The sequence below is a fragment of the Coregonus lavaretus genome (assembly GCF_964263955.1).
Source record: "Coregonus lavaretus genome assembly, contig: HAP1_SCAFFOLD_2984, whole genome shotgun sequence".
In the NCBI taxonomy this organism is placed as follows: Eukaryota; Metazoa; Chordata; class Actinopteri; order Salmoniformes; family Salmonidae; genus Coregonus; species Coregonus lavaretus.
In genome coordinates, this window is record NW_028158882.1 from 32,495 (window position 1) to 42,500 (window position 10,006).

Genomic DNA, 10,006 nt, shown 5'->3' on the forward strand with positions numbered 1-10,006 from the left:
ATGGAGCTGGAGCAGAACACGCCCAGGGGAGAGGGGACAGGCTGATGGAGCAGAACACGCCCAGGGGACAGAGGACATAAAGGACAGGCACCGCAGTCTCTCTCTCTCTGTCTCTCTCTCTCTGTCTGTCTGTCTCTCTCTCTTTCTCTCTCTGTGTCTCTCTCTCTCTCTCTCTCTGTCTCTCTCTCTCTGTCTCTCTCTCTCTCTCTCTGTCTCTGTCTCTCTCTCTCTGTCTCTCTCTGTCTCTCTGTCTCTGTCTCTCTGTCTCTGTCTCTCTCTCTCTCTGTCTCTCTCTGTCTCTCTGTCTCTGTCTCTCTGTCTCTCTCTCTCTGTCTCTCTCTCTCTCTCTCTGTCTCTCTCTGTCTCTCTGTCTCTGTCTCTCTGTCTCTCTCTCTCTGTCTCTCTCTCTCTCTCTCTGTCTCTCTCTCTCCCTCTCTTGATCTCTCGCTCTCTCCCTCTCACGCACACATAGCTACCTGAAATTATTTGAGTTTTCTTGTAAATAGTAACTGCTTTGTTTGCCAAGAGATTATTTTACTTGTATTATATTTATATGGTATATTTATTTATTTAAAAAAAACATATTTATATTCAGCAGCATCACATTTAGTAAAGTGTTCATTTGTATGCATCCAAAAACCGTCTGATTATGGTGTGAGGACTACAAACACAAATAGGCTGGGATTCAATCAAGGCAAGTTGAAGAGCACCGCACCGGACAGCCAACAAAATATATTTTACGCTTGCGCCGACATCTCTTTGACTTACAAAAGGCGCCTAGACCTGATGGATGAATGAACTACTCAGTGAGTAGGATTACCACGTAACAACGGATGTAGACAGAGTTTTCTGGATCATCTAGATTCTCCCATTTCAGCCTCTTCCTTGTTCCTAGATCCTCTAGTGTGTTCTGTGATCATCTAGTTCTGTCTCATCTAGATGTGTCCTTGTTTCTAAAGCTAGCCATCTGTCTCTAGCTCCTTGCTGGCTATAGTTTCAGTTCCTCTAGTTTGTTCTGTGATCCTCTAGTTTGTTCTGTGATCATCTAGTTCTGTCTCATCTAGATGTGTCCTTGTTTCTAAAGCTAGCCATCTGTCTCTAGCTCCTCGATGTCTCTAGTTCTGCTTCTCTGCTCCTCCTCTCTAGCTCTCCCTAGGGTAACCTCTCTTCCCTAGCATAGCCCCTCTAACGTAGCTCCTCTCCAGGAAAATCCCAACATACATATTGCTGCCAGTCACATTAACCATCTCTGTATACCTCCCAGAAACCGAGGGGGAGAACACAACACCCCCGACAGTTTCCAGTGGCTATGTCAGGGTCATGGGTGCTAGAAACAGAAAGGTTTTGAGTTCAATTCCCCTGTGAGCTGCATACTACATGTGATATGTCAGTAAGGCTTTTAAAATGTTGCTGTTATGTTTTTAGGCCTACTTTATAGTAAGAAAAGTAATTCTGTTCATATTTTCAAATGTTCATTGTTTACCATTTTCTACCAAATATCCAGAGGACGGGAAACTGGGAGAAAATGTGTTTTATTACTTGTGTTAAAATTTTGTTCAATCAACATTTCATTATTACAGTGTTTTGCATCTTCAGGATGCATTGCCCACATGGGCTTTATAAGATACTGTGTATTCATGGTTCAAAGACAGCGTCAACATTGTTTACAAACTGCAGGAGCTAAAGATTACACTTGGGGTGATCAAAGTATCAGGACACTCATTGTCTCAGTAATTTTTCATCCAAGTACATTCTGATTGGGTTTCTACAGTGCCTTGTTGCAGCCTGAATTTAAAAAGGATTAAATGGAGATTTGTCACTGTATAAATACTCCATAATGTCAAAATGGAATTATGTTTTTTTTTTTTTTTATGTTTTACAAATTAAAAATGAAAAGCTGAAATGTCTTGAGTCAAAGTATTCAACCCCATTGTTATGGCGAGACTAAATAGGTTCAGGAGTAAAACTTTTGCTTAACGAGTCACATCAGTTGCATGGACTCACTATGTCTGCAATAAGTGTTTAACATGATTTCTGAATGACTAATCATCTCTGTACCCCACACATACAATTATCCGTATGTTCCCTCAATCGAGCAGTGAATTTCAAACAACACAGACAACCATTCAGACCAGGGAGGTTTTCCAATGCCTCGCAAAGAAGGGCACCTATTGGTAGATGGGTAAAAACTAAAAGCAGACATTAAATATCAACACACCCAGTCACTACAAAGATTCAGGCGTCCTTCCTAACTCAGTTGCCGGGGAGAATGGAAACTGCTCAGGGATTTCACCATTAGGCCAAACGTCACTGAGGAGTTCTTGAAATCTGCTGATTTCAAGCTACCGGTATTGTTGAAATACCATTGATATTGTGTGTTACTATGGTGATGTAGCCACATCCATTGATACTGTGTTACTATGGTAATGTAGTCTTGCTGTTACCAGCTATTTCCAAAGAAGGTTTTGATCGTGGTAATATGTGGTTGTCTCACATACTTTCATAATAAAACTGTTAAGTCAGTTGAGAATGTTATTCAGTTGAAAATAAACAAGTTATTAAGTGTCTAAATATGAACATATGGGCCCTGGTCAAAAAGGAGTGCACTATATAGGGAATAGGGTGCTATCTGGGACACTGACATAATCAGATGTAGCTACAATAGGTATATACACGTATTTACAAAATAATCAGTAGCGGCACCCAGGACACTAAAATACACGTTCAGTCCCAAATGTCACCCTATTCCCTACGTAGTGCACTAATTTCAAAGGGCTCTGGTCAAAAGCAGTGCACTATGTAGGAAATAGGGTGCCATTTGAGACGGAAGCAGGCTCATCAATATTAAATGCAACATGAAACAAATGAGATTTACATGGAAAAACACTGATTTCTTTACAGTCGTCTACAGAACAACAATGTGGAGGGAAGTTGTGTGTGTGTGTAGACAGGCAGATTTGTTCAATCTACATTTGATTAATTTTGTTATTACAGTGTTTTGCATCTTCAGGATGCATTGCCCACATGGGCTTTATAAGATACTGTGTATTCATGGTTCAAAGACAGCGTCAACATTGTTTACTAACTGCAGGAGCTAAAGATTACACTTGGGGTGATCAAAGTATTTTTACATCAGGACACTCATTCTTTCAGTAACGTTTCATCCGAGTACATTCTGATTGGGTTTACACAGTGCTTTGTTACAGCCTGAATTTAAAACGGATTAAATGTACATTTGTCACTGGCCTACGCACAATACTCCATAATGGCAGATTAGCCGTTGATTGTAGCGTTGTCATGATACCAGCATCGCCACTCTGAAGCACGGCGGCAAGAAAACATGAAGCAGACTTTAAAATGTCTTGTTGTTTCGAGGAAAACAGCCACTAATGTTGAAAACACACAGCCTTCTTGTTGTCACCCAGAGTCCCATCTGAGGAATCCGTTACAGTTCGTTGCGGTTGAGTCCGTGACGGGAGATCTTGCTGTTTAAATCCTGCATGTGCTTCTTCATCTGAGAGAGAGCGAGAGAGAGAGCGAGAGAGAGAGACAGAGAGAGAGAGAGAGGAGAGAGAGGGGGGAGAGAGAGAGAGAGAGAGAGAGAGAGGGGGGAGGGAGAGAGAGGAGAGAGAGAGAGAGAGAGACAGAGAGAGGGGGAGAGAGAGAGAGAGAGAGAGACAGAGGGGGGAGAGAGAGAGAGAGAGAGAGAGACAGAGAGAAGAGAGAGAGACAGAGACAGAGACAGAGACAGAGAGAGAGAGAGAGAGAGAGAGAGAGAGAGGTTACGCACATCTGTTCCACTATTTCTTTCCTAAAACATCCCGTTATCCTTCTGTTGTAGATAGAGTGCGTCGTGACCAGGGGTGAAATGCACTTGAAAAGTCCATGAAACTTGAACGTCTTAAGTACCCCATCTATGTCAGCTGTAAAATGTTACCTGCTACAGGCTACTCATCCAATCCAATGACTTTAACAGTAAACAGAAACATGAACAGTAACAGAAACTGCAAGGAAATTAAAACTGGCAAAACATCAGTGTAGAGACAAAGTGGAGTCGCAATTCAACGGCTCGGACACGAGACGTATGTGGCAGGGTCTACAGACAATCACGGACTACAAAAAGGAAAACCAGCCATGTCGCCGACGTCTCGCTTCCAGACAAGCTAAAACACCTTCTTCGCCCGGTTTGAGGATAACACAGTGCCACTGACGAGGCCCACTACCAAGGACTGTGGCCTCTCCTTCTCCGTGGCCGACGTGATTAAGACATTTAAGCATGTTAACCCCCGCAAGCCTGCCGGCCCAGACGGCATCCCTAGCCGCGTCCTCAGAGCATGCGCAGACCAGCTGGCTGGTGTGTTTATGGACATATTCAATCTCTCCCTATCCCAGTCTGCTGTCCCCACATGCTTCAAGATGGCCACCATTGTTCCTGTACCCAAGAAAGCAAAGGTAACTGAACTAAATGACTATCGCCCTGTAGCACTCACCTCTGTCATCATGATGTGCTTTGAGAGACTAGTCAAGGATCATATCACCTCTACCTTACCTGTCACCCTAGACCCACTTCAATTTGCTTACCGCCCCAATAGATCCACAGACGATGCAATAGCCATCACACTGCCCTATCCCATCTGGACAAGAGGAATACCTATGTAAGAATGCTGTTCAGTGACTATAGTTCAGCATTCAACACTATAGTACCCTCCAAGCTCATCATTAAGCTCCAGGCCCTGGGTCTGAACACCACCCTGTGCAACTGGGTCCTGGACTTCCTGACGGGCCGCCCCCAGGTGGTGAAGGTAGGAAACATCTCCACTTCGCTGATCCTCAACACTGGGGCCCCACAAGGGTGCGTGCTCAGCCCCCTCCTGTACTCCCTTGACTGCGTGGCCAAGCACGTCTCCAACTCAATCATCAAGTTTGCAGACGACACAACAGTAGTAGGCCTGATTACCAACAATGACGAGACAGCCGGGGGTGAGGGCTCTGAGAGTGTGGTGCCAGGAAAATAACCTCTCACTCAACGTCAACAAAACAAAGGAGATGATCGTAGACTTCAGGAAACAGCAGAGGGTGCACTCCCCTATCCACATAGACAGGACCCGCAGTGGAGAAGGTGGAAAGCTTCAAGTTCCTCGGCATACACATCACTGACAAACTGAAATGGTCCAACCACACAGACAGTGTGGTGAAGAAGGTGCAACAGCGCCTCTTCAACCTCAGGAGGCTGAAGACATTCGGCTTAACACCTAAAACCTTCACAAACTTTTACAGATGCACAATTGAGAGCCTCCTGTCGGGCTGTATCACCGCCTGGTACGGCAACTGCACCGCCCACAACCGCAGGGCTCTCCAGAGGGTGGTGCGGTCTGCCGAACGCATCACCGGAGGCACACTGCCTGCCCTCCAAGACACATACAGCACCCGATGTCACAGGAAGGCCAAAAAGATAATCAAGGACATCAACCACCCGAGCCACTGCCTGTTCACCCCGCTATCACCCAGAAGGCGAGGTCAGTACAGGTGCATCAAAGCTGGGACAGAGAGAATGAAAAACAGATTCTATCTCAAGGCCATCAGACTGTTAAATAGCCATCACTAGCACATTAGAGGCTGCTGCTGCCTATTGAAATCACTGGCCACTTTAATAAATGGAACACTAGTCACTTTAATAATGTTTATATATCTTGCACTACTCATCTCATATGTATATACTGTATTCTATTCTGTAATATTCTACTGTATCTTAGTCCATGCCACTCTGTCATTGCTCGTCCATATATGTATATATTCTTAAATCCCATTCCTTACTAGTTTTGTGTGTATTGGGTATATGTTGTGAAATTGTTAGATATTACTGGTTAGATATTACTGCACTGTCGGAGCTAGAAGAACGAGCATTTCGCTACACCCCCATCAACATCTGCTAAACACGTGTATGTGACAAATAAACATTTGATTTGAACAGTAACAGAAACAGCAACAGAAACACTGAGAAAGAGGAAATGAGAAAGAATATCCTTGCCTCTTTCTGATTGGACCACCCTCTCCTCTACAAAATCACCACCCATGAAGAAACATTTAGCATCTTTCTTTGGAACCCTGACTTGGATTTAACCTCCCCTAGGCTGCTAATGTCTAGCTACATCAACATCACAGGAACCAAATCATCCCACCTCTCTCTGGTCTTCTCTGCCAGGTTATTGTCTCTCTCCTACCTTGTATCCCACCTCTCTCTGGTCTTCTCTGCCAGGATCTCTCCTACCTTGTATCCCATCTCTCTCTGGTCTTCTCTGCCAGGTTATTGTATCTCTCCTACCTTGTATCCCATCTCTCTCTGGTCTTCTCTGCCAGGATCTCTCCTACCTTGTATCCCATCTCTCTCTGGTCTTCTCTGCCAGGATCTCTCCTACCTTGTATCCCATCTCTCTCTGGTCTTCTCTGCCAGGTTATTGTCTCTCTCCTACCTTGTATCCCATCTCTCTCTGGTCTTCTCTGCCAGGTTATTGTCTCTCTCCTACCTTGTATCCCATCTCTCTCTGGTCTTCTCTGCCAGGTTATTGTCTCTCTCCTACCTTGTATCCCACCTCTCTCTGGTCTTCTCTGCCAGGTTATTGTCTCTCTCCTACCTTGTATCCCACCTCTCTCTGGTCTTCTCTGCCAGGTTATTGTCTCTCTCCTACCTTGTATCCCATCTCTCTCTGGTCTTCTCTGCCAGGTTATCCCATCTCTCTCTGGTCTTCTCTGCCAGGTTATTGTCTCTCTCCTACCTTGTATCCCATCTCTCTCTGGTCTTCTCTGCCAGGTTATCCCATCTCTCTCTGGTCTTCTCTGCCAGGTCATTGTATCTCTCCTACCTTGTATCCCACCTCTCTCTGGTCTTCTCTGCCAGGTTATTGTCTCTCTCCTACCTTGTATCCCATCTCTCTGGTCTTCTCTGCCAGGTCATTGTATCTCTCCTGGTTTCTCAGGATGTGGTCGTTGTCTCCTAGAGCTTCTACATGTCTCAGCTTCTGGTGGGATAACTCCAACTGCTCCTGAGAGGGGGAGGAGAGGCAGGGGGGAGAGAGGGGGAGGAGAGAGAGAGGGAGTAGAGAGAGGGGCAGGGAAGAGAGAGAGGGGCAGGGAAGAGAGAGGGGCAGGGAAGCGAGAGAGAGGGGCAGGGAAGAGAGAGAGGGGCAGGGAAGAGAGAGAGGGGCAGGGAAGAGAGAGAGGGGCAGGGAAGAGAGAGAGGGGCAGGGAAGAGAGAGAGGGGCAGGGAAGAGAGAGAGAGGGGCAGGGAAGAGAGAGAGAGGGGCAGGGAAGAGAGAGAGAGGGGCAGGGAAGAGAGAGGGGGGCAGGAAAGAGAGAGAGAGGGGCAGGGAAGTGAGAGAGAGGGGCAGGGAAGAGAGAGAGGGGGGCAAGGAAGAGAGAGAGGGGCAGGGAAGAGAGAGAGAGGGGCAGGGAAGAGAGAGAGAGGGGCAGGGAAGAGAGAGAGAGGGGCAGGGAAGAGAGAGAGAGGGGCAGGGAAGAGAGAGAGAGGGGCAGGGAAGAGAGAGAGAGGGGCAGGGAAGAGAGAGGCAGGGGAGAGAGAGAGGGGCAGAAAAGAGAGAGAGGGGCAGGGAAGAGAGAGGGAGGGGGAGGAGAGAGAGAGGGAGGGAGAGCGAGAGAGCGAGGGAGGGGGAGGAGAGAGGGAGGGAGAGGAGAGAGAGAGGGAGGGAGAGCGAGAGAGTGAGTGGTCCAATGTGAAATGGACCCTAGGCCCTAGGCACTTCCTTGGTGTAAGCACCATATTGCTTAGACCTGCCAAACCCTCCCAGATCTCCAAGTGCCTAGGGCGTAAGGGTCTAGGGGTCCATTTGGGATTGGGCATCAAGGAAGTGAGTGAGGTGAATGAAAGACAGATACAGAGCATTCGGAAAGTATTCAGACCCCTGGACTTTTTCCACATTTTGTTACGTTACAGCCTTATTCTATAATGGATTCAATAAAATAAAAAAAATCCTCATAAAAAAATACCCCATAATGACAAAGCAAAAACAGGTTTAGACATTTTTATAAATGTATTACAAATAAAAAACAGAAATACCTTATTTACATAAGTATTCAGACCCTTTGCTATGAGACTTGAAATTGTGCTCAGGTGCATCCTGTTTCCATTGATCATCCTTGAGATGTTTCTACAGATCGATTGGACTCCACCTGTGGTAAATTCAATTGATTGGACATGATTTGGAAAGGGACACACCTGTTTATATAAGGTCCCACAGTTGACAGTGCATGTCAGAGCAAAAACCAAGCCATGAGGTCGAAGGAATTGTCCGTAGACAGGATTGTGTAGAGCCACAGATCTGGGGAAGGGTACCAAAAATGTCTGCAGCATTGAAGGTCCTCAAGAACACAGTGGCCTCCATCATTCTTAAATGGAAGAAGTTTGGTATCACCAAGACTCTTCCTAGAGCTGGCCGCCCGGCCAAACTGAACAATCGGGGGAGAAGGGCCTTGGTCAGGGAGGTGACCAAGAACCCGATGGTCACTCTGACAGAGCTCCAGTGTTCCTCTGTGGAGATGGGAGAAACTCCAGAAGGACAACCATCTCTGCAGCACTCCACCAATCAGGCCTTTATGGTAGAGTGGCAAGACGGAAGCCACTCCTCAGTAAAAGGCACATGACAGCCCGCTTGGAGTTTGCCAAAAGGCACCTAAAGGACTCTCAGACCATGAGAAACAAGATTCTCTGGTCTGATGAAACCAAGATTGAACTATTTGGCCTGAATGCCAAGCATCACGTCTGGAGGAAACCTGGCACCATCCCTACGGTGAAGCATGGTGGTGGCAGCATCATGCTGTGGGGATGTTTTTCAGCGGCAGGGACTGGGAGACTAGTCAGGATCAAGGGAAAGATGAACGGAGCAAAGTACAGAGAGATCCTTAATGAAAACGTGCTCCAGAGCGCTCAGGACCTCAGATTGGGGTGAAGGTTCACCTTCCTACAGGACAACGACCCTAAGCACACAGCCAAGACAACGCAGGAGTGGCTTTGGGACAAGTCTCTGAATGTCCTTGAGTGGCCTAGCCAGAGCCCGGACTTGAACCCGATCTAACATCTCTGGAGAGACCTGAAAATAGCTGTGCAGCGACGCTCCCCATCCAACCTGACAGAGCTTGAGAGGATCTGCAGAAAAAGAAGAATGGGAGAAACTCCCCAAATACAGGTGTGCCAAGCTTGTAGCGTCATACCCAAGAAGACTTGAGGCTGTAATTGCTGCCAAAGGTGTTTCAACTGATGGGTTCGGATTTCTAAACTTTAAATATTGTTAATCATCAGTTAAAGTACTGAGTAAAGGGTCTGAATACTTATGCAAATGTTATATCAGCTCTTTTATTTATAATACATTTGCATACATTTCTAAAAACCTGTTTTTGCTTTGTCATTATGGGGTATTGTGTGTAGATTGATGAGGGGGAAAAAACCCATTTTAATCCATTTTAGAATAAGGCTGTAACGTAACAAAATGTGGAAAAGGTCAAGGGGTCTGAATACTTTCCAAATGCACTGTATGTAGACGGAGTATTGCAACACCATAACACACAGTTAAACAGACTTTCCCACTGATTGATCATTCATATTGATTGGTTACCTGGTAGTGGCTGTGCTTCTCTACCTTGGTCTCAAAGTGCTTCAGCTCCTCCTGATGACACACACAGACACACGGAGAGAGAAACCCAATCGGACAGAACATTATGGTCCAGATTGTGAAAGGTTATGACTTTAAAAGAGATATGGAAAGCGCACGCACACTCACCTTGAGAGAGTCCAGTTCATCTTCAGTCAGGTTGGCTCTCTGTGCCGTCTCCCACAGCTCTATCACCCTGGGCTCTTTAAACTCTACAGAGGGAGGGGGACAGCACAGCTCGTCACACTCAACAGTGTGTGTGTGTGTGTGTGTGTGTGTGTGTGTGGTGTGTGTGTGTACACCACTCACCGCTGACCTCGCTGAAGCCCTCGTGGCTGAGTTTCCTC

General features: G+C 46.3%; 1 protein-coding gene and 1 long non-coding RNA gene across 3 annotated transcripts in view; one reads left to right on the top strand and one right to left on the bottom strand.

The window, feature by feature from the left end:
* Positions 1-1,516: 1,516 nt before the first annotated feature.
* LOC311123508 (alpha-2-macroglobulin receptor-associated protein-like) overlaps positions 1,517-10,006 on the bottom strand; it is a 27,394-nt gene continuing 18,904 nt past the window's right edge. Inside the window, exons 6-11 of one of the 2 annotated variants that reach the window (XR_014612601.1) lie at positions 9,969-10,006; positions 9,789-9,871; positions 9,624-9,674; positions 6,915-7,040; positions 3,271-3,514; positions 1,517-2,742 (exon numbers count right to left, since the gene is read on the bottom strand). The exon at positions 9,969-10,006 is cut by the window's right edge and continues 27 nt beyond it. Coding sequence is in view for 1 of the 2 variants with exons in the window: in XM_084197765.1 (XP_084053891.1) it covers positions 3,446-3,514; positions 6,915-7,040; positions 9,624-9,674; positions 9,789-9,871; positions 9,969-10,006 (367 nt within the window). In the remaining variant the exon portion in view is untranslated. Of the gene's footprint in view, positions 3,515-6,914; positions 7,041-9,623; positions 9,675-9,788; positions 9,872-9,968 lie in introns of both variants that reach the window. The other variant, XM_084197765.1, reaches the window with a different exon arrangement.
* Positions 5,709-6,902, top strand: LOC311123509. The gene is made up of 3 exons (XR_014612602.1): positions 5,709-6,721; positions 6,755-6,808; positions 6,842-6,902. It is a non-coding gene; the product is annotated as an uncharacterized lncRNA (long non-coding RNA).